At 42.6% G+C, this 25,636-nt stretch overlaps 1 protein-coding gene across 2 annotated transcripts in view; it reads left to right on the top strand.

Annotated features, from left to right (window-relative positions):
• The window catches only part of LOC107193375 (cytohesin-1), a 60,333-nt gene that overhangs the window by 31,273 nt on the left and 3,424 nt on the right, over nucleotides 1-25,636 (top strand). For both annotated transcript variants that reach the window (XM_015582810.1, XM_015582811.1), the window contains 2 exons: nucleotides 20,941-21,546; nucleotides 23,772-23,883. In XM_015582810.1, the coding sequence (XP_015438296.1) occupies nucleotides 20,941-21,546; nucleotides 23,772-23,883 (718 nt within the window). The remainder of the gene's footprint in view (nucleotides 1-20,940; nucleotides 21,547-23,771; nucleotides 23,884-25,636) is intronic.

Consider the following 25,636-nt stretch of genomic DNA (forward strand, 5'->3'; position numbering starts at 1 on the left):
GATAAATTTAAAATAGACACATCGAAATATTATCATAGATAAATTTAAACTCTGGTAACTCGAGGCAAGAAAAGGACAGAGAACTTTGCAAAGCAGCGAGCGAGCACTGAGTATGCGTTTAGGTCTCTCGCGTCGATCGCAAGTCGTGATTTTTTTGCATAGCGAATCGCCTCTCTCCAAGGACGCGGCAAGGCCGTGCGTGGCCAGAGTGAAGAAGAATAAAAAATAGCCGGCACGGGTGCTCGTTTTGCACTCCGCGAGCGGAGGCGTACCACGCGCGATCTAGGTCGTCGAAAAGAAAAAAAAGAGCGGGACGAAATCCACGGCTCCGCGCGAACACGCTTCCGGCGTGGACCATCCTAAACGTCTCACCTTCTATTTCTCGTCTTACTATAAATTGCGTGTGGTTATGCAGGTTCGTCAGGGCGGGGCAGATGAAAACTTTTCGCAGCTGAGCAATATTTCTCGTTAATGGACGTGGGGCCAGAAATATCAGCACGGAGGGAAGGAGAGTCTTCACCGATGAACTTTCAGCCCGGTTCCGTATTGCGGTGAAGTGTGTCGAGTCAGAGGTGTAGCCTCTCGCTGAGTTACAAAAACGGACAGACTCGTCTCGGAGGGGTCTAAAATAAACCTCGACGAGTATTATCGGATAGAAAGAGGGCGTGAAAGGGGCAGTAGGAATAAGAAGAAAGAGTATCGTGTCGATTGTTCGGGGGACACGTGTATCCACCAGTCCCAAGTGCAGTATATAACTTGGAACGAGCCAGGAGCATTTCCATCGAATCGTCGTATAAATATTAATATTGACCCATGGAAAGGAACGCGTATGGCGCAGTCGTGAGAATAGTTGGAATTATCATAATAATGGGACTCGTTATTAGCGGAGGGATCACTGATGATCCAAGTTGGTAACCCATTCTTCCAGTAGGTGGGACACTTAGGAACGTCGTGTTTGCCTTCGTTCATCTTCAAATAAGAGTTAAAAGCACGTGTCTTCGGAAGAATGGTGGCCTGTTGAATAGTTTACATTATTTTTTAATATGGTAACACAGTTACGATATGTACTATTTGTAGTAATGATGGCGATATATTTGAATTGTACCGATATTATCGGTATTGACACTTGCAATTAAATTAGAAGCAATAAAATCCCGAAATAGAAATAAATTATTTATTTAAACCGTGTTAAAGGTGAGTGGTTGTCATGCTTTCTCCGTATGGTTTTATAAGGTTTCTAATGTTACGATAAAAATTTGGTTAATTTAACATTATTCTCCCTTTGATCTTCTATCGATATAAAATCCAAGTGGGTTTCATTCTTAGCGACGAGCCGCCATTCCGTCCAATTAGACCCGACGTTGACCCCGAGTTGAATATTCAGCTTTCTGGCGATATATAGAATAGCAGTAGTCATTTAAATACAGTATACTCTTTCGAAAGTTAGGCTCTGCGTTATCTTCTCGATGAATATTCCAATGACACTGGCGTAAAATAACAATAGTGACTCAAGCATACCAAAACGGAGAGGCTTCTGTGCGTAGTGTAACGTATTGGGGAGAACGATTGTTTGCATCTGTGTCGATGATTCGAATCATTACACCAGGGTATAAAAAATCTACAATGAAAACCTTATCTAAAGGCCACCACGGTTGAAATAAGATTATTTCGAAAGAGGTGTCAAATATTCCTTTTACAGAACGACCACGTTTTCTTCGTTTTCAAACAGTCTGGAAACAACACGATCCACTGAATCTTTTCGACCAACCCAATACGTGGGTCGACTCGTTGACACAAAAATTTCTGATTACATGTCCAGCTGATTGACGATCGAGCAATCAACGTCCTCTACTCGCAAACGATACCACCTGACGATCGATACAACGCTTCCGCATTTTTTTTTTTATTTTCGCTACCTAGAGCTCGACGCCAACATACCGAGCATATTTTACAGGCCCTTCGGTTTTAATTAATTTCCTCCATTGTCCCCGCCGTGGGGATTAATTATCCCCCGGGTTCCAATGGCAGACACCTAGAGGCAAACGACGCGCCTCCTCTCTGGCTTTTGCCCGCTCCGACGTTCGCATGGTGCATGTATAACCGTCTGTTGTGGCTGCTACACGCCTGCGTACCCACGGATGTTATGTGTGCGGTACTGGCTATGTACTGGGTGATCCAGAAGTAATGCACACGAAACTCCTTGTTCGTATCCTACCCATAGATATAGCATAATACAGTATTGCGTCGATCATTGTCAAAAACTGGGATCTACGTTGCGACAAACATCGAACAGGAGAAATGTTTCAGGTCCTCGTCAATTTAAAATAAGTATTAATTTTAATATAAAGTATGCACTTAACAGGTTCCACAGCCTCGCTCACCCCTTCCAGTGGTAGGGATGACGCCCTGACAAAAATCGCGTAGAACTAGTCGGACAGTGATCGACGGAATACTGTGTACTCTACACAGAATTACAAAAATACTGCTCACTATTATTCATTTCAGTTCTAGAAACTGTAATCTTCGATCTAATCGTTCGAACTCTAATCTTCGTCTAGGCTGCATCGTCGTAACAGGAATCAGCAGTGACCTTGACATATTCAAACGGCTATTAGTTTTCTGCTGACCTAACATAAATCGTCTTCTACGAATCGGAATTAACAAATTCAATCGCAGTGGAAGTCCCTGCGACCGTCATACGACCGGTGACGTCATGGGAGTCACTGGTGACCGACATCGAAATTAATTAGAATATTTGAATATACTAAATTAATTAAAAGCCTCGGATAACATTTTTGCTAAGGAAAAACTTGTTTCAAATCACCTCACGAGTCTGCCATTTCCGGGTACACTTTTGTCACAGCCTGTATACTCTACGCATCGAACGTGTGAGGAATCATCGTCGAAAGGGGGAGCAGAAATGTCGGCTCTCCGCATTCCACGGACTTTTAACGGCCGTAACCCTCATTTCCTTCGACATCGAGCCGTTAGCTGTGGTCGCGGACACAACGACTTGAAAGACGCCGGCGGCGGCTCTTTCGCGAGGGGATCATCGCGCCTTTGTACGCGCTCTCTCTCTCTCCCTACCTCACACGCGGTGAGATTTTTTTAATTATCGCCATATCCTGTTTCCTGGTCTGACACGACGCAACATTGTTATAATTTTAACGATTCGATCCCCCGTCAATCTCTGTACACTACCGGCCAAAAGTATGGGACCCAGAGTTTTCGTGACTGATGGAACAGTAACTCATACTTATGTATTTATTTACTTATTTAATCATTTATTTATTTACTCGATATTCTCTACATAAAGTACCAAGTCACTTCTGATGAACTAGTGCATTAAAAAATAGACAATTCCATTTAAAAAATTAGGTTGACATTCATATGAACTGATACTATTTAATTTTCGTTTGAAACATATTTTAATATCGTCAACAGTTTCGGAGATATTCGAGTGGGTCGATTCAAATGAGACACCCTGTATATCGACGATGTAATCACCTTTCCAGGAAGGTTGTTAGTGGTCTGGATGATAATTTTGCGGATGGGGAAAGGATACCGTGGGATATTTCGGTATTAACACCGATTATAATCGTTCATTGCGAAACAATAATAATAATAAATTTACCAACGAGATTTGGATCCTTTAATAATGCGTGCAATAGCTCTGCACAGTACAGCGTGATGATTTATAATGCTCGAGTCGCCCCCGATTGTGTGCGGTAATAATTCTTGCCGCTTTATAGCTCGCGATATACGGTCCAACCGACGCAAGAATCCATCGATGCGGCATATACGCCACAACCAAAAGAATAGCGGAACGTGGATAGTTTCAGATGCACCGTTTCCATGTAACATCCATGACAAAGAAAGACATTACGCTTTGGCAACTCTTTGATTCCGAGCCGCCGGTTGTTTTATTCACTTCATTTTTTTTTTTTCGGGACGATCGCACACGGCTTTTCTTTGCGCGCGAAACGGACAAAAGGGAACGCATGTAGGTCAGGTCAGGCCCATTGAAACCGCGTGTATGTTACACGATCTCCACGGCAGAGTCAGGAGATAAAGAGAGACGTTATTAAAGTTTCGATCCTCTGATGGAATCCGTCGAGCCACTTGAACTCACGACCGTACCGTCCTGGCAACCCGTTTCCTGGTGGTCCCATACTTATGCAAATTAGCTCCCGCGAATTCGTAATGTAGGGGCTGGATACGCCGAGTAGAAAGATTATCGCGATAAAACGAATTCATAGAAACGCTTCCAGCGGAATGTACGAGCGGAGCTTGAAATCTCTGGGATTTTCACGTGTCGAGTTGTCAGAGTTCCACCCTTGTCGCATAGTAAATTTATGAAAAGGTCTCTATGATATGAGAATTTTAGGTTACGCCTGCTTTATCTTCGTAGAACCAATAAAACTTCACGTAGCTTAGCTGACCGACACGTGACTCGAGTGGGAGGTCCCTATAGATATCCCTCCTTGTCACGTCGCGCCATGGTATTGGCTGAATAGTACTGATTTGGGCGGAGTTTAACTATCACCTGCCACTGACTTTTAACTTCCAATTTCCACCAACATTTGACAGTGCAGACTGATAAACAGAAGAAATGAATTTCTGTGGAATTCTAATTTTTCATACATTGCTCTAAAAATCTGCAAATTCGCATAAATATCAGCGATCCGGTTGCAATCACCACAATAAAAATTCCCATACTGGATTGTTGTTATCGATCACAGCACGAGCTCCACTGCACAAGCGAAATTATTGCGCTGAGAAAAACATCGAAAGCAAAACTTCTGTGCAATCCTTTTGTAGGCACATCCGCAGGCCCATGATTGGCCGTCATCGAGGTAGATTTTCTTCGACGTGCGTTTCCCATTAAAGTCCACGGCTACCGTATAATTCCCAGGCTCTCCGCGAGATCATGTTCTCCTCGTACCTCGAAGGACAAGTTTCAGTTCCACTTCGGGAAGGAGACCGGTGAATCCTGGAATTCTGCAGGCAGAAACCGCACCGTCGTTCATCATCGTATTTCACGACGGTTCGTTACCGCGATAGACGAAGAGGATATGTCGATAACAAGCGGCGTTCTCTGTTCTTCTAAATCGACGTCGGTGAATCCTCCCTCCGTGGTAATTCTGTACGGATAAAGGAAAGGCTTGACTGAGCCGTGGAAAAAAGCGAGGTTTATCACTGGCTAGACGAGTCGAATAACCGGTATACAGGGTGTTACATCTAATACGAGCATCTTAAAAATTACACTTGTTTTTGAAAGAGGCAAATACTGTGATAACCAGAAAATTGTTCTGAGGTCATCGATGTTTTTAAAAATGGGAGTACATATTTTTATCATCGTGACGTAATTCTTGAGACCAAGACGAACACAATGACCTGTACTAGGATGACCTCCACGTGACCTTGAGTACGAAAACATCCATTAGCATTTATTATTATTATATAAAAATATATCGAAGTTGATTGAGATCGCATTGAGCATTCATTTAAATAAATTTTCTGCACTAACGTAGTTATTTTATTATTTAAATCTATTCCCATACTTCTGTAGATTCTTTGTACTGAAGGTCATACTATTACAGGTCATTGGTCTTGGTCTCAACTATTACGCCATGATGATAAAAATATGTAGTCCCATTAAAAAAAAAACACCGATGGTCTTGAAATTTCGAAACGTATAACCTTGAAAAATTTTGTTTGCTGATCATAGTATGTGGTCCTTCCAATCAAATAATATTCTCCTCTCACATTTTTTTTTCTATTGTCAAAAACAAGTGCGATATTTAAGGTGTTCATGTTAGGTAGGACACCCTGTATACGTCTGTGCGTGGATGTACGTTTTCATCGCGCAAAACCACACACGTGTGATTGAACGAGAAATAGAGTATCGTTCGTAAGTGGAAGAGAGGTAGTGCATATCTCGCGATCGAAGATCCAAGAACGCGGAAGCTTTATGCTCGCGTGCATCCGACGTGTATCTTCGTTTTCACTTTAGAAGGCCTTAACAAGCCCAACCGACGGAGTACTGATCGCAATGAAGTGGTTAATCGGCCGAAGGAGATGTCTCCTTCTGTCCCTGGTAAAGCTCCGTTCACACTGATACATCTTATTGTCAGCTGACCTGGCCTAGTCTGTGACTTCTGTTTATCTATTGGCATTGAAAGTAATATCGGTATATATTCATACCTGTTCAGGGCAAGACGAGTTAACTCGTCATTTGTCACTGCCCAACTAAATAACCCTTTCGATCGGAAAATGTAACCAGTTGGTTAATATATCGAACAATTTTCATTGCGCAAAAATAGTTCCTCCTTCGTTTTCGAGTAACGTTTCAGCAAGAGAAATTTGAATTTCCAGCCAATTATGTTCGCAAAGTACCTAGGAAGGGCGTATATCAGCGTGGAAGGGAAAGAACACTGGCAAAACATCGGACAGTTGTCGTGCCAATTCGTCCGATATTCTCGTAGAATGTCAGAGGGTGCTAAGAAAATACTCCTCGAAAACACTTGGTCGATCGTGTCGATCCACGAGCAAAAGTACGAACGACACAACCTAACCTCGAAGTTTTGCGTCTTTCAGCGAATAAATCGTACGCACACTTTCTCTCGGCGTCTGCCTCGAAGTCGGTTCGCACCGAAGAACTTTAGTGTCATCTCGAATCTGTATCTTTAGCCGGGTTACATAACGCGAGATCTAAATAGGCGGTTAAAGTCGGCCCGATTCGAGGCTGTCCTTTTTCGAAAGACATCGAGTGCACGGACTTTGGATCGCAGTCAACTGGAAAATGGGATAACAAGCGGACGCTCGCATACCTCGAGAGATTCCTTGGAGGTATCCGGGGGACTATTTATAGTCGAGCGACTTGAAATAATAGTAAACGATGTTATTATTAGCCAAGCTGAAGCTTTGTCTTCGGTTGACACTCTGTCTACCCCCGATTGGTTGCGCAGTTTATGCCTTGGACCACTCATACAAAGGGATTCTTTAGTAATTTTTCAAATTGATATTAGCTGTACCAATAGTTTCAATTCGGTGGTGATAGATTTTATATTTTAGCATAACTTCCCGATTTTCGGTTCCATTGTTCGTTTTTATTGTACAAAAAATTTCTATTTGTTTCCAATCATTAAGAATTATTTTAATTTATCCAGCTAATACTCACCCTCATACGATACTGTACATGTTTTTACATACAAATATTAATGTTGTATGTAAAAATTGTGTATATATTTTTAAATACAAATAGCAGACTTGTCAGTGTCCCGAGGACGGGTTTCGTTCGTTAGATTGTCAGCGAGTATAACTGCCATTGTGTGCTCGAGAATAGTCAGCGACAGTAGAAGACAGTGGGGGCGAAACCGGGAGAGCAAAAGTCGCGGAACGGAACGACCGATGCAGGATTTCCCAGCGCATTGTGAGAGGAGGACTGTCGTATTGTTTCTCGGTCAGAAGTATCGTGGACAACGTGGAAAAGGAACAAGCCGAAACCTCCTTTCTCGGCCCCTCCTTCATTTTTCGTGAATGTGAAATCCGCCTCGACGGCACTCTGGAAACAGTCTCGAGGATTTTTAACCGGGTGTTTCTTCGTTCATTGTGCGGTTTCAAGGTTTCAATGGGTCTCCCCGGGAACATCGAGACCTATTGAACGCGACGTCGGGGCTGGGCTGAGGCCGGAGTCGACAAATTTTGCACCGATGCACCGCGAACAATGAATATTCTTTAATGGAACAATTTGTGTAAGGGTGTACATACATTCTCGGTCGTAAGTGTATTAGGACACTTGTGAAATGTGAAAAAAATTGCAGGGTCATTAGAAAATTATTCATTATAATATATAATGCTTATATGATATTAAAATTTGTTATAATAATTCTAGGCGAAGTAGTGGAAGAAATAACCATATTGTAATAATTATGGTTTATACATGTACGTTATTATAGTATATAGACACTTTTTTTCTGTCGCTGTGTCTATGAAAATACTGAGTCGATCAATTTACAAGAATTTTTGGGAATACAAATATCGTTCGTACGCAACTAAAGATGCTAAGAGAATTTTTTTTCATTATTCGAATGTGTCCTGTTTTCACGAATAAAAATCTCCACCCCTAAATCTCTTAATATTTCCGAAACTTTCAACAATTCTCGAAAGCTTTGATATATGTATATCCAATACTCTGAAAGTGTAATAGAAGTAAAAGCTCCTAGCTACAACTGTGGTTATTTTAGGCATTAGCTTTCGACCAATTTCGGCAAAACACACGTGCCCATGGTACAGTATTCGATTTCGAAATACCGTGACGTGAATTCACAATGGAATAATTCCATAGTCTGGATCGACGTTCCCTCCCCCTCCCCCCTTTTTTTTCTTTTTTTCCATCGATCAGAATTCATTTCGATTCTCGTTTTAGTCGACGTGTGTCCCGGTTCTAAAGGTGGCCACGTGATTCGTTAATAAATCCACTAATTCGGTTCGATCGGAGCCCCCCACCCCCTCCTCGTGTGTTTTCGGGGCAACAAAAGACGGGGATTTTCATTTACGGGCGATCAAACCGAGCCGGTGATTAAAAGCCACTCCGCCCCTGTATACGGGTCAAGTGATATCAAATGCACGGATCGAATTCGTGTCCGTGGAAAATCCCGAAATTCTGACGAAGAGCAATCTCCATTCTTCCTAGCTTTTTTTTCCCTTGTTAGAACGGTGCAAGCTCGTCGTTTCTGTTACGCGATCCTGAAATGAATTCTCATTTATATTTTACAGAGCCCTATTAGCTATAAAATCATAAAATTCGTAGTATAACCATAAGTTTATGATATTTTACCAGTGAGAATCTTAACTCATTACCATTTTACTCCCCTACAGCATCGACCATGGCAATATAGTTAGAGTCCACTGTATTTAGAATTCGTTTCAGTGGCAATCGAACGCAAAAAAAAAATCTTTAATTTCCCCCTGATGTAAAACGAATTACTCATCGTTACAAGATTGCCGTCGAATCAACACACGGCTGGGAATCATCGCGATTTCACAATCTCCGCGAAAAGGAAACGCCACGTTCCTTATCACATCCTGTGCGCGCATCGCGACGCACGTTGCTCTTCCTCGTCGCATCAAGAACGCCCGTCCACATCTCTCGGGAATGTCCGCCCCGTTCTTTATCTTCGCTCCTTTTTCTCTTGCATCGTGATTCGCCTTCCTAGACCCAGCGTTTCTCATTTCCATGAAAAAGAAACGCGACCGGTCGTGTAATTGCATTCCACCTGACCGTTTCAGCTGTTACGCCGAATTGAGCATTGCTGTCATTCGTTTAGTCAACTTTTGGTGACCTCGACCAGTTATGAATTTTGAGATTGTTTGAATCGTATGTCCTATAAGGGTATGGAATTCGAATTATCGCAATTCCCAAGACGAAAGGGAACGGTCAACATGACGATCGGGAGCAATTATTTTCGATCAACTCGGCCGGAAATGAATTCGACCGTGAGCACAGCGACGGCACGCGATCGGTCGAAACCGTTCAACTAAGAGATCTAAACTGCCTTGCCTCCCCCATTTTCTTGTGTGTTCTTGCGACGTTAACCGTGGAAGGTATATGTACGCTGGAAGGAGCAACGAGGTAACATCGTTGCGCCCGATTCGCTCGACAGGAGCGATTTCTCGAAGGGTTAAGAGGTCAGTGTATGGACGGCTAATAAAAGTCGCCTCTACGGTTCGACGTATAAAAATAAAGATCACCCTCGAGCGTTGGATGATAAATAGCGCGTGTGGTATGCCATTTAAGCAAATTAACTCCTGTACACGCGATTTGTTCTGGGCTCATTTCGGTTCGATTACCTTGCGTTCGCGACTTAATCGCGATTTAATCGTGAGCCTACTTCGACCGTTGGAAACCAGAACGCCGCCTATCTTTTGGATTTTTTATTTATTTATTTTCTTTTAAAGTATTGTTTTAAGTGTTGCATCGAAGTACACCTAGAAGGGAATAGTTGTTACACAATGGTAACAGAAATTTAATTTTTATTCAAATATATTTCTGCAACTTCCTGCAAAAGTATCTAATAACGTGTTATAATCTACAGTTTATACAAGGTCTAGTTCTTTTAATAGTGACTTCTTTTAATAGCGACTAAGGGCACGTCACAACCAAGAAAGTAAAAATCGAACCTTCTTAAATCCACGAAAATCATAGACGAGGAGGAAGTTGGTACTCCTGTAACTAAAGTAACCTCGATCACCCCAATTCCGGCGTTTCAAGTCCAAATGCATAATATTCCCAGCACAAATTAAGAATGGAGTTCCATGTAAAAGCAATATTTCATTAAAATTATATTTTATTCTAACGGTTAACGGTAATTCGGCGTCGGTAACCACAGATAAAGAAGAACAGGGAGGCATAAAGAAAATTCGGTTCGCTGAATTTCTTTGGCTGGGTCGTTGGAGAGAAAAGGATAGGAGGAGAGTCGGGACCGGAAGCGGTCTCTTTCGGTTGTCTTCGATGGACTTCGTTAACGAGCGGCCAGCACGATACCATGCCAGGGACAATAAGTCGGCCGTCTGCGGTGCACGGCTGGGCATTGTCTGTTCTGTGCAGCCGCGTTTCTTTTGTCCGTCATTCGTCGTACGGTCCGCACATCCGGTCCCCTCGTCTCCTTACGACGCGTGAGAAAAATGCGTGACTCCCGCGTGTGTGCATTGTTTTGAAAACGTTGCGAACTGGGTCCGTCTGCACTAACGCGATCGATCAATTGGCTCCTTACGAGATCCGAAATTGAGGGACGTGTCGTGTGCCAGGGAAATGCTAGATTCAATGGATTCTATTGGTGGCTGCACGCTACGCGGGTGTTCTCGAACGTGGAAAGTCAGTTTCAACCCTGGCCATGGTCCTCGAGCTAACATTACGTTCGAAATAATGACTAGGAGGGGGAAATATGATCGGTAGAAATTTTTGATACTTAAGAATATTTTTGAAGGGACAACTAGGGCTGTTATAAATATTCGAATATTTCATATACTCGAATATTCGAATAGTAGTAGAAGTCGAATTAGCCATATTCATAATTATTCGAAGTATTCTAATAGTTCGAATATCCGAATATATTCGGATAAGAACGGTAAGGTGGGTTTTAAGGTCGTACTTACACTTAACCCCCCTTGTGAGTCGAACGTATGATTATGTACCTTTCCTTTGGTACAATCCCAGCATCTGCAGGTCATCTGTGAACGTTAGCTACCTTGTCGAAGAGCAGGTATAATATTACTGTATCCATCCGCTGTTTACAAAATTTTATTACTTTTCTGTCCTTTGGATGGGATTCGAGTAACGTTTCCTTAGTTCGATACCAATCGTCAAAGCGATCACATCTATTTAGTCTGCATGCAATAGCCATTGAATTTTGTTATAGTATTAATTTAATTTATTTATTACAGTGAGTTTTAGTTTACTTTAAATTAGTGTCTGTAGTGTTTGTTTTGTGTTTGTGTGGGTGCTGTGGTCTTCTTTGTGGATATGAACGAGTAACCATAAGATTGAGTCGAATACCCTGAAAATTTTTCTTCAGAAGCATGACTTGAGAAAATTGTTTGATTGTCACAGTATGTATTTGCCCCTTCCAATCAAATAATATTTTCTTCTTACCTTTTCTTCTGTCTTGAGATAGTTAATATGCTCGAGTTTTGTCAGTGTCCCAAAAGGGAGACTCCCAGCAACCTAGAAGTTAATACAGAGTACGAAAACAGAACAAAATCAGAAAGACGTTGAAAGTGTTTATAGTCTGGGAGCCACTTAACATCGCGGAATATTAAGAGGTTAAAGGATAACGTGCCTTTTCGCATTCTCATTCCGACGAAGTAGTTCGTTTTTTTATTTCCCCCCCCCCTTTTTTTTTTAAAGTAATGTTACTCGCGCTAACGAGGTCTCTGGAGCGGAACGGCAGCCTACTTCCGGGCAACGAGGAAAAATTTCATCGCGGCTGAAACGACTCCGCGTGCATTTTTTTTTTTCTCTTTTTCCTTCACCGCCGCGGTAGATGGATATTTTCGGGTTTCTCGAGCGAGGATAATAAATTCCCGTATGCCGGTTTCTCGTCTTAATTACACGTGGCACTTTGAGCCTGTGATGCAAGAGCGGCGAAATTAAGTAATGATCCGCGAGCACGAGAGAAGGAAGAAAAAGTTTGATGAGAGATAAACGTGGTTAACGGCTGAACTTAAGACTTTACTTTAGCTAAACTCAGATTCTTAAATTTGCACGTTGCTGATAATTTTTTTTTTCACTCGGTTAGTACGTTGTCTGGAGATTGTCCGTGAATTATAATTATACATTTGGATGTTTATGCGAGTTCGCAGGTTTAGATATCAATTTATAAAAATTCAAGCGAAGCAAGCATTTATTTCGTCCAACATTATATGCATAGTAATATTATTGAACTGTATTAAAGTTTTTATTACACTCAGTTCTGCAGTTTTAGATTCGTAATAAATGGATAAACGTCTGTGGTATAATGATTATAATTCGTGAAATTATTGAAATTTTAGTGAAAAGTATTATTCAGTTGTTTTCAATGAAGATGAACAAAAATATATGTATTCATCATTTTAGAAAGCTAAAGCCATCGTGCATGAAAATATTTTATTATCCGCGGAGGGTTCTTTAAATATAATAGTATATTTGAAAGCGTGGCTTTAAATATTCACAGAGGATAATGGGAGCCGTGTAGAATTCGGAAGTTCCCCGACTAACAAACTTCCGTTCATTCGCACGATAACTCGCTCAGTCTTCCTAAACGAGCCTGTCTGAATATTCACATAATTTCCCAGACTTCAGCAGCAGGACTGCACTTCTGTCCCTCGAAATTTAAAATAAATTCATCGGAAAATCAAACTCGACGATTAGTTCCTTGGATTCCCTTAAAAAAATAAGAAGCACATCGATTATCAGCTTTAAATTGAATGTACCCCCAATTATAGCGAAAACCACAGAAAATTCAATGAATTTATTAATACCAACAATTGGAACCACTTAAAACTCGAAAATTCTATTCAAAGTAATCGCTTCCAAGCGAATAATTTTAGCGATCAAAATTCATGTTCGGATTAAATCTTCCGTTTGACAAATTTTTTGGAGGTTGAACGTTTTTTCAAATAGTACAGATTTGACGTAAATCATCAAATTTCCAAGAAAATTATACAAAATTTCCAGGAAAAATATGTCTCCGAGATGGAACACGGAATGGCGATTAGGGAACACGATTAGCCGACGCGGTAGCGTTGCAGAAATTTCATTGGCGGCGAAAAAAGTGGCTCGAGGAGGGTTGGAAGTTTTTTTTCTGCCGCCCCGTCGAGACATTATCGGCCCTCCGATCAGCCTGCAGGGAAAGGGCCACACCTAGCAGACGTACTTCTGGCTTAACGACCGGGACACCCCGTCTCCTCGTCGTCCACGTGGAATGTTTTCGCGTTTAGGCCCTAGATACGCGTCGATATTCATCGCCCTTTTCTTCCCTCAGCACTGGAACCACGGTAGATAATATCTCTCTTCTTAAAACTCTCCTTCTTCTAATAAGAATTACAAGTCAACAGATAAACCAACTTTTTGGGATTAAAATTTATCCAGGAATCTTTGAAAATGTTGTGCAACTTTTACTTTTTCTTTTCGGTGTTGAAGGTCATCTGGAGGTCATACCTAGGGCTGTAGAATTCGAATTTGTTATTCGATTCATTCGAATATTTCGAACGATTCGATGTATTCGGAGTGAAATTCTTTTCTCGTTGGTTTTACAGATATTTGTTTTTCATACTTTTGAGGCAGTATAAATTCTATTTGAAATATTTTTACCGTATAAACAATAGTCTCTGGGAGATAATCGGGTGGAAAGATTAAAACGGGACACCCTGTATTATCGTCTGAACGATAAGATTAACAATTCCGCGGTGGCCAAACACACACACGTACCCGACCACGATTATCAAACCCCTCCAGTAGGGTCAAAGCCCAACACAAACTTGGGGCGAGCCAGGGGTTCTGTTTCCGGCGGTAAACACCAAAGGGTTGGTTTACATGCACCACCCAGCGACTAAAATTAACACTGGGGAACCACCAGTGTTGAATGTGTATGCTAAACAGAAATCGTATAATATATTGATGTATAATACACAATACAACTGAATGTAGTGTACCTAATTTAAATTGCATAATAAATCGATTTCGACAGAAGCAATTTTACGATTCCAGTACATAATAGAATTCCATTTATCTGAATCGATCGAGGGACAAAAACAGTTCATATAACTAGATATCGTTTGTATAATAGGAATTCACTGATTTTCTCCATTTCCTACGATTTTTCGTTCAAATAACCGGAGTCCGACGTTCTGATTAGTGAATTCAGTCATACGTTTAATCGTTCTTCTGTTTACAGTAACGTTTAGGATCTTACTTTCGCAATTCTTATCTAGTTATGATTGTGAATTAATAAAACATGATTGTGTTTTTTTCAATACGTAGATCCGCTGTTTATATTCCAGCTGTTGCAGATGTTCATGTAATTGGAGTGACGCTCTGCAGGAGTTCAGTAAATCGGGCACCAACTAACATTTTGAAGTTCTACTGTAATTATAAAATAAGATATTTGAAATCCGTTATTCTTTACGAATTTAGTTATTCGTATCGTTGAACAGGTTCCTATTTTATCTAGAAACAAAGAATCCTCTCCAAATGGGGAAACTTATTCTCGATGGTCAGCAATTCTCTGTAATCGTCTCCTTATTTACGGTGCTTTTGTTGATAGGAAAAACGAAAATAGAGGGAATTCTTTTTTGCTGTGAAACGAGCTGCCGATCGGGGCGCCTGGATAGCAAATAGAGCGTCGTAACACGCGCTTAACGCGGTTGTTGTACCCCGGGACCAACGTCTTTGCCTCCCTTTTTCCCGATTCTATCGAGGGTAGCACCGTATACGTAACCTTCTTCCTGTCGTTCACCTTTGCGCAGTTATCCTCTTATGGGGCTGAGAATATTCACCCTTAGCGTCTAATTAATCGGCTTAGACTGATCTTTATCTGCTCCACGATACAGGCTCCTGTATTATAGCCATTCCAGTATTTATAACCAAACGATTTGTCCACTCAAAATTTTCGATTGTCCACCCTTCTAGAAAAAGTTACAGACAAATTAAAAAATTTGTTACTAGCACCCCTATGAACATTCTTCCACACATAGATGACGACAAATCGTGGACAATCATATCCTACGTAAAAGTTATTGAAAAATGTACATGGTAGTCTTGACATCATAATCTTAATTTCTTTATAACTTTTTTCCTGAAGTTACCATTTTTGAATCGCCCTTACTGGATAAACCGAATCCAACTTCTCACTATCAATTTTCCAGTCTTCGTCGAACAGTTCCTCGGACCGTCACTCTTACCATCATTAAACATCGTGATGCAAAATTCATCGAAGAATAATTTCACGACGATTACAAGTCCACAGTTTCAACGGATGGTGAACATATTCACCTTCACCAGTATCGATTCCGTCGCGGACACCAGGGGTTCCGGATAACAGACTCGATTTCCCTCGCGTGTTTCACGAACAGCAGACACACTCACACACGTTCGAAAGAGAAAAGGTGTAGGAAAGGTGAAATTATAGGAAGGAAATAGTCCCGAACGGTGAACCCACGCACCCCCTACCATCATCGTTTTTTCCTCCTCCGACGGCGACGTGCAGTTTCGTTCCCTCTTTGATAAATATTTTACGGTCTCGTGTTCGCGTCATTTTCCATCGCGAAGATCGGCTGGATATCACGGGGAATGGGCAGGCGTCGTTCACCACACGGCCGAGATCGATTTTTTCCTCTTCCGTCGGTGTCATCCCCCGTCGAAAGTCTTCGATAAACTACCACCCCACCCATCCCTCGTCTGGCCGTTCCGGCTGGAAGTTCGATCCTCGGACAGACCGAGGACATGGAACGGGGATGAAATAAAAAGCAAAAAGAGAGATATAACGTCGGTGCATTCTTTGTTGCCTTCGTTTAAAGTCTGGCGTTCTTAATATCGCCTGTCCAACATTCAAATCGTTCTCGATTGAAGGGTAACCGATCAAAGGATTTTTCCTTTGTATGGTAAGAAGGTGACGAAGTAGGTATGTTGTAAGTTAGAGGATTTAGAGTCTAGACACTATGAAATTTTCGAACGACCTAATGTGTCTTCGTAGTTTATGGTAATTCATTACTATTTCAGCACTTCCTTCGCGAGACATTACATGCATAAAAAAATCCACAGTCTAGTAATCGAAAGTGAAACGAAGTGAAAATATAGAGAACGTAAAATGAGGATATGGGGGGAGACCACGTAGGCATTTTGTTCGGAGTTCCAGAAACGTTAAAGGAAGGAACTGCTCATCGGGGGTCCCCAGGCACGACGGCGTAAATTTTCCGCTTCCTTTCGGCCGGCTCATCCTAAAACTGTTTATCGTGTGGCCCTCCGCCTAAGGGAAGTACAGGTTTATTTTTAACCGTATGCATTCACGATGCCTGCCACGTACCGTGCATTCTGTCGTGGAAGAAACACTTGTCGATGGAAACGCGCGCGCGACACAACGGGGGACCGATGTCGTGTTTTCCAGCTGTGTTGGCGAAATAAATCTGACAAGGGAAAGCACGGAAGTATGTCTGTTAACAGGTAAAAATAAGGGTTACGTATTTTTTTTTATCGATAGAAATATTCGTGATTCAGGAAACGAATTCTTCTTTAATTAGCGGTACCGTGAAACCATCGAATAGGTTTGACAGACAGGATGATAAATTCGTATCGAGTATTCCGTCGATAAGCACGGGTCAGTTCTCTGCTTATTGGGTCGTTTCACGCGAAATGGCCGATTTTATCGATGAGTTATATTTGACATTACCTTTTATAATTCATAAGATGTTTCAAGGAAAATCGTAAATAATTACCGAACGAAAACTTTCGAGTTTTCAGAAAATATGAATACTATATGTATTCAATATATATATTCTCCAATTTTGTGAAAAAGTAAAAATGTTACCAAATGATAGATTGATTCGCTAATTCTGAAACCTTTTCTTCAAATGAAGAAGATCGTTAACTTATCGATTTACATATTTTCAACAAACAGTTCCTTTCACCAACGTGATAGACATAGAAAAACACGTTCATCCTTGATGGTTCCATCGTCAAAGCACCGTATATCCCGAGAGTAAAGCGTTTGCGGATCTACAGATTACGGTCGTAAAGCCCTCGACTCCCTATTTTCGAAACTGCCTCTGCACGAGGAAGATACTTCGTCTCCGCTCTGTGTAATCGAAAATACTGAAGGCTTCAGTAGCAGGTGACTCGACCTGCCTTGGAACGTTGAATAACTAAATGTGATTACATAAGACGGGGCATAAAACAAAATGGAAGATTTATGGATCGTCTGGAGCGAAGGGGAGAAAAAGTGACTCGGCCTCGGGTCGCGGAACGACGATCCACACGATGTTATGCAAAGGACGTAGAGAAAGACCGTAGAAACGAGCCGGTGGAAGACCCTGAAGAGCAAACGGCAGGTGCTTCGCCGGGCCACGACTATTTGCACGGCAATCTTTAGAGATCTTCGACCTCTGTGGAGATCCCGATCGGAATCGTATACAGGGTGTTCCAAAATAGCTTCGACTCCCGGAAATAAGGGGGTTCCTGGGATGATTTGAAACAAGTTTTTCCTTAGCAAAAATGTTATTCGAGGCTTTTGTTGACGAGATGTTAACTTTCGATATGTCTTCGTCGACTTCGTTTCGCAACAAGCATCTGCAAACCCCACGAATTTCAGTGGTATCGCAACACTGGACGGTGATAAATGGCCGTTCGCTTTTCAAGCGGCTGCGATAACTTTCTCTCGATATAATCGTGTCCTACTAAATAACAAACAAATTGCACCGAGTAACAATTTAAAGTTTCATCCAAAGCTCGAGTTACCTATATTACGTTTCCTTGAATTGCAAATTCGATTCAAGAAACTCCGTTGTTTCGAACGTGCAACGCAAGGAAGAAAGTGTAACAGAAATCGCCCAGTCGGGGTTCCGCGAGCACGACAATTACGAATCGAAAGTCGTGAAAATGAATCGGTTGGCAGAACGGTGCAGAAGGAATGGAAAAGCCGCGCGCGCAATTAATTCGACAATACCTGGAAATCAGGTTAATAATTCCATGGGGAACGAGGAAATGGCGGGAGATCGATGAATATTCTCTCGACGCGAGCATTCCCGTAGAGGAGTCGCTTCTTCGGTGCGCGGGAAAGAAAGTCGAACATTAATTAGCCCGGATATCCTTCTGTCTGGTAATTAACCAGGATTTATCCTGCCCCTCCTGAACAAACACTCTACCTACTTCCAGTCAATTCCCTCTTTCCCCCAAACGTGGAGGATCCTTGGGTTTCGGGAAAGTTTCAGAGTTCTTTCGGAGAACAAAGAAAAGACCGCGAGATTTGTTTTCGGAGTAACAGAAAGACCTCGTTACTTGAGTGGAATTGGAACTCACGAGAACAGAGGGAAAAACAGGAGGATTCAGATGAGAATTGGTCAGTTCGGTTCGTAGAGTGAGTTTGGAATGGTAGAGTAATTGAAAGAGAAAGAAAATCTTCGATGTGGTACTAGTTTTATTGGTGAATTTGTGTTTATCGTGGACGCAAAATACAGTAAATCTACAATGAATGTTCAACAGATTCTCGGCACTAACAAGGGAAAGATCCCAACTATCCAACGTCTATTTTAATAGAGTTTTGTCAGATGATAATATATAGGTTCCTAATGATATACGTGAAATATTAGGTGATAATTTTAAAGTTATAAACAATTAAAGTTACGAATCTTTAAGATACCTTAAATGTAATCTCGGGAACACTATTCCAGCGAACATTTATAAAAACATTTACAAACGACACGAGTGAAAATTACGATTCAGAATTATATTTTCTCCGATACCTTCGTTTTCGTATGATGTTCACGTGTTACTGGCAATTCGAGTTCAATGGAATATCAGCGATTTCTGGAAACTGTACCAGCACACGAAACGGTAGATCGAGAAACAGAGAGAGAGAGAGAGAGAGAGAAGAACGAAGGCAAGGCTTGAAAATAATAAGGGATTCGAGGGTTGCCAAAACGTGCACGGTCCACTGGTCGATTTCACTGCGCACTCTCGTTAACCGGCCGCGGTAAAAGCGCTTTCCAAAGTTTTCCGGACCGTCGTTGTGTCGTGTTCGCAATTAAAGAGGCTTCGCCAGCAAGCGACAAACGTTTTTCCGGGGCTGTCTGATCCCAGATTAAGGTCGGAGGTGGTGGGTTCCGGGTCAAAACGCAACCGTGAGACACACCGAGAGCCTTGAAGTGTTGTGTAAGACGTCGCGGAAAGTAATTTAGAGGAAGAATGTTCTTAGAAAAGTAGGGAAGTCGAGGTCTCTTCGTTTCAATTTTTCCCCCTCTCGTTTGCTCGCTGAAAATGTGAAATACAGCTAAAAGTGTTGTTGTTCTTTCATAGAAAATAATCTCTTGACTCTGGTTCCGCGAAGTTTAATTTAAAAAGAACGCGAATTTCTCGTAAACGTCAAATGTAATTTGGCCATTTTACGACCGGTATATGATACAGAGTTTATTTGAACTGGCGTTTCTTCTGTCGTGAAACTTTATTGGATTGATATTACGAGTGGTTCCCTTTCACCTGTGTCGTTGAAAATTTTACACCGACCATCGAAGTCCATAAAAATCGATGCTTGAAATGTACGAACAACCGCGATTCGGTTTTGTTTCGATAGGATTTGCTTTCCACGCTTTCTAGTTGCTCCTTTACGATCGAATTCTACTCGAACGGTTCAGCTGGTTCTCGATTCGCTGAACGATCACGATATGATGGATAATTTAACGCTATTCGGTTATTCGGGTTTCAGTTCATTTTTCGTAGATCGAAAGAACTCTTTGAAATGCAATGAAACGTCCCCCAGCAGCGAATAACAGCGAATGCAGCGATAACAAATGTGCTTTCGTCTCGTGGATAAATAAATTATTATTACCACTGATATAAGGAACTGCCGCTAAGTATTTGTCAGAGCACGAAGAATTACTTGATCAACGACTTTCAATCATTGCTATGGAATTTGCTAGTACCTCGACTGGTCCATTATGGCGAGAAACCGAAAAAGGATACCGGAATCCATGCTTGAACTTCCAAATCCAGCGTGTACGCGCACAAGCAGAACGCACAAGGGAAACTGTTCCTCAACCGGTAATGCTCCAGGAAATCCGCATGTTTATACCAATACTGGCCATTGAACTGTTGTATATTTTACGAATCTGGTTAATAGAAGACTGAAGTTGTCTTTCCTTAACTCTTTAGGATACAGGCCTGTATAGGCGTTGTTACCAATCAAAAGGGTTAACAAAATCACTTTGTCATTTTGCGATATCGTGTCGACGCTTTGTTAGTGATCTTGACAGCAGGAAGCGTCCGTGCATTCGGGGTATCGTTCGATAAACAGCACGTGGTAGGGAGAGGCACGCTCGTGTCACGGCTTCCCTCTCGGCAGGGGAGGAATTAGAGAGGGAGTGTCCTCTGAAACGGCTAAAATAATTTAAACCACTCTATTCGAAACAGTCTTTCCATTAAAAACGAATTCCACTAAACCAATAAGTAACAGAGATACCAACCCTCTCCTAAGTCAGACCAGATGCGATAGACCCCTTCGGAGTCTCCGATCTCCCCAACAGAATTAAATCCACACCCCAGAAGTCTCCAGGTAATTTCCCCTCAGACATTCTCCCCTCCTCCGAAGTCGTCTTATACCAAGCCGTGGGCATCCCCCCAAGATCACAGCTCGAGAGAAGCCATTGTGACGATCCTCTAACGCGACACCCTGCCTTTCTTTCGTTTTCCAGCAACTGAAAGATGAGCTGGGCGAGGTGGTGGCTGAGATGGAGGCGATGGAGGGCGGCGGGCTCGCGGCCGACGAGACCAAGCCCTCGAACAAGGCGAAACAGACGTCGATCGGCCGCAAGAAGTTCAACATGGACCCGAAGAAAGGGATCGAGTACCTGATCGAGCACAATCTGTTGGCCGCGACGCCCGAGGACGTCGCCCAGTTTCTCTACAAGGGCGAGGGATTAAACAAGACCGCGATCGGCGACTATCTTGGGGAAAGGCACGACTTCAACGAGAGGGTGCTTCGAGCGTTCGTCGAACTCCACGATTTCACGGATCTGATCCTGGTCCAGGCGCTCAGGCAGTTCCTCTGGTCGTTCAGGCTGCCCGGCGAAGCGCAGAAGATCGACAGGATGATGGAATGTTTCGCGCAGAGGTACTGCCAGCTGAACCCGAACATCTTCACGAACACCGACACCTGTTACGTGCTCAGCTTCGCGATCATCATGCTGAACACCTCGTTGCACAACCCGAGCGTCAAGGACAAACCGAGCGTCGAGCAGTTCATTTCCATGAACAGGGGTATCAACAACGGCGGTGATCTGCCGCGCGAGCTACTTGTGGTGAGTGTACATTCCGCCCTGGAGTGTAGTATACAGTGAAACTTGGATTAGTACCCGAAATTTGGAGTTTTTCTCCAAATTTCTCCCTACCTCAGCCGTAGATCGTTTCGGGTACTAATCAAAGTTTCACAGAAATCGTGTATATTTAATGTCATCTTATCTACGGGCAAGTTCTGAGAATGGAAACGCTTCTTAATCCACCGGAAGGACGAACGTTTTTGACAATTACACGGAAGACAATTTTTTTTGTTTTAGAAATCATAACCTATAAGCAACAACGAGCTTAAGATAATCACCGTCACGGTGTTATACGAAGCCGTTGAAAGGCTCAGCTTAACTGGTCGTTTCGAACTGAAGATTCCTGTCTTCGTTTCACGTTGAAATTTTTTTCTTTGCTTGGTCGGATTGTCCAAAGAAAAAACTGTGTAATCACTTTGTTTCGCGCTAAGTCTGCCGCGTAACTGCACGATCGTACGCGCGAGAGATTTCCTGCAATTAGAGCGACGCCGCGGGTGTAACAGTTTCCTCGCGTGTGCAACCGGCACCCGTAATGATTGGTTACACAGCTCTATCGCCGGAAATGCCTGGCGTTCGAACGAGAGATCGTAACAGTATATCAACGGTGATATTCATCTCGGGGCCCCTCGATTTAACGCAGTCGAATGCTGCGATGCGGGTAAAGTTACAATTTGTCGCTTTTCCGAGGTGTAACTGTGGAACAACGCTCGCGCGCACTGGCATTACGATGTTATTTGAGCTCATGTGCAACCGTCTACCTTTAGATTATTATTACATTGATATACAATCCGATGCATTCATGAGAAAATAGCTGTTGCAATGCTCTGATGCACCTCAGTGTATGTTGTAGGGAATTGTTAGTCGTTTTTCGATGATGTGGGTGTGTAGTCATTGGATACTTGATCCTGAACGATGAATTGTAGGTGGGGAACAATTATACACCAGTTGTAATTTCAGATTTTGTTAATCAGTGATGATGGTTACTCGTTTAAATCATCGATGATAGTGGATTATGATCGGAAGGTTTTGACTGAGGAGTTGGTTGCACTTGATCCAGTGATTGATGACTGAGGACTCATCTCTGATGATTGGTGATCACTGATGACTGATCAATAATTGATGACTGAGCACTCAAGTCTGATGATCCGTAAGTGGTGACCGATACCCAATGATTAGCGATCGATTCATGACAGCCTATGATTGGTAATCGTTAAACGACGTTCTATCGTACTATCAAGGATTTCCTTCAGAAATTCGATCGCTCGACGATCGGTCTCGAGCGACAAGTGGTCCCTAATAAACCACAATAAATAATACAATGGACACAGACGCGACAACGGACGTACGTCATCGAGCACGTTCGCTAGAGGCGTCCGAAAGGTCGCGTAAGTGCGCGCGTGGCTACCATCCGCGCTATTCGTGGCCAGGATATAAAGCAATTGGCGCGCTTTAGAAGTCGCTCGCGGTTATTAGATGACCGGGCAGTCCTAACGGGGAAGTCCGTTGCATTGATTCCTTAATGACAGATTCATGCAAAGTGGGCATGGTGCGCCGACAATAGCCCAGGCGACACAGCCTAGGTGGTCACGGGCGAAAATAATACCGGTGCGATCTCGAGATCGTCTGGAACGCGCCGATTCCAGTGGTGGAAAAGTGGTGTGATCATCTATCGCCTTGATCCTCGATAAGGAAAACCGTTAACGTTCGTGGCTTTGTATCAATTGCTTGCATCGATAACATCCAACCATCGGTTACACAATAAATCGATACAATTGAAGGTTATCCGTTCCTTGCCGCCTTTACGTAGCATTTCTGTAAAACTTTTATTGCAATATTACGGATCGTTTAACCCTTTAACGTCCAGACCCTTAAATCTTTATTTCATAATTATGAGACTGATATATATGGTGTATCTTGGTATTTAAAAGGTAACCTATTTAATTTTTTTTTACATTCATTTTTAACTATTTAACACCCTAAAACACCTCTCCGGTATTTTCCTCTGTTCCTCTTATTCTACCTTTTCCCAGACAAGGACGAAATAACGTCTAAGCTTACGAAAGATAAAGGAATGCGCCGTATAAAGTAATCGCAATATGTATTCCACAAGGAAATTAGAATAACGCATTATCGGAATGAATCGCTGTATTCACGAAGTATTCGAATGATTCGGTGTATTAAAGTCAAACATTTTCTGTGCTCCCCAGAGCCTCTACGAAAGTATAAAGACGGAACCGTTCAAGATACCGGAAGACGACGGCAACGACCTGATGCACACGTTCTTCAACCCGGACAAGGAGGGCTGGCTCTGGAAGCAAGGTAATTCCTTCGTGTACGGGACTAACACATACACAGACAGGAAAATATTCGACTGCGTTTCCCCCCCCCCCTCTCATCCACTGACGTTTCTCGGCTCTTCCCGACCCTGGTGTGGATCGGACACGAGGGAAAGAACCTCTTTGTATGGCTGGAAGAGAGAATGTCGACGAGGCGCGGCTGATCGAAGAATGTCGCGAACGCTTTCTTGCGTGAGAAATTCTCGGGGTTCGAATGAATGGAGACATTACCCCTTAATAGCCCGGCGTACCTCGTTCTCTCGCGTGCCTTTCGCGTTCAAGTCGATTCTCGGGGATCGAGATCCTGTTCCGATCCGTTGGTGTAAAATTTATGCTTGTTCAATTTTGACGACCTTTCGTTGAGCATACGAAAAGTACGAAAAAAAAAAACAGGAGTTGTCTGTATTATGTCCCGTAACGTGGTTTGTTGGTAATGATTGATGATGAACAATCACTTGATTGTGGCGTACTTTGTGAGAGAACTCGAAACGTGAAATATCTAGCGAATTACATAATTCAACCAAAGTCACTTAACAAGTACAGTAAGTAAGAAAATTTCGGTTAGTGATATACATTAATTCGAGCACCTTCTATAGGAAAGAAATACTTTTCGTTCCTGTAAATTGGTGTCACGGAAGTTGGGGTGTAATCTGCTAGGGATGTCCGATACTTATTCGATTTTTCAAAAGATCGATTCCCTTGGGTATTCCCTACTTTCTTGTTCACGTCATTTTCGTAATTACTAATCCTCTTATTATCGGACACCGCCTGTTCCCCCCTCGACACTTCTCGTGTGATCCATCTGATCGAGTTGCCACCCACTGAGCGTGTAAAACGATCCGAATCGTTTCATCGATACGATGCGGGCACGGCTAGAAGTATCGGACGAGATCGGACGAGATAGACCGTGATCCTGTCGCCGGTGGATCGATCTCACCGGACGGAATAATCCGTCGACGAATAAAACGGGACCATCGTTCGCACCCAATCGAATCGACGCTGGTACGTCGGTGCTATGGAGGGTTGAAGACGTGAGTCAGAACATATCCCGGTACAGCGTTTCCGAAACTCTCGGCTGACGATGGAAGGCCTCGGGATGGCTCGAATATTTTCAGCGTTATTCGATGGCATTCCGAAGATACTCCCAGTGGGGCTCGAGATAGGACGTTCAGGTATTCCGTGTCGCCCCCGAGGCTGAATTACCGGCGATATTCACGCGAACGCTGGATAGTATGGTCTCTCTCTCGATGGGAGAGAGGAGAGCAGGGTTGTCGGGGATGACTTTTTTTTGTCATCGACGTACGTATTATGTTGGGCGATACAGTATCGATACTTTTCAATACAAATATCGATATTTTGTATCGATATTTAACGTGACGATTTATTTCAGTATCGATAATTAACCCATCAATACCAAATATCGATACAATTCAAATATGTCGTTGTCATTAGTTAGACATAAAGTCATCTCTAGCAATCCTAGAAGGGAGTCGAGTCGTGACCGTTTCGGAATCGTTGTTCCCCCCGCGAAATATACATGTACAGTGGACTCTTGATACATTACCGCAGCTAGGGACAGTAGGAGAGTAAAATTCTCAAAAACGATCAACACAGTCCCGACTCCAGCAATATAATGGTGGGAGAACAAATTTGTATTCGTGAATGTACGTGTGCACAGGAAATAACTCGCGCGGCAATATAGCAAAGTGCAATATATCAAGTGTCCGCTGTACACA

This window comes from Dufourea novaeangliae, unplaced genomic scaffold (genome assembly GCF_001272555.1).
Source record: "Dufourea novaeangliae isolate 0120121106 unplaced genomic scaffold, ASM127255v1 scaffold7, whole genome shotgun sequence".
Lineage (NCBI taxonomy): Eukaryota > Metazoa > Arthropoda > Insecta > Hymenoptera > Halictidae > Dufourea > Dufourea novaeangliae.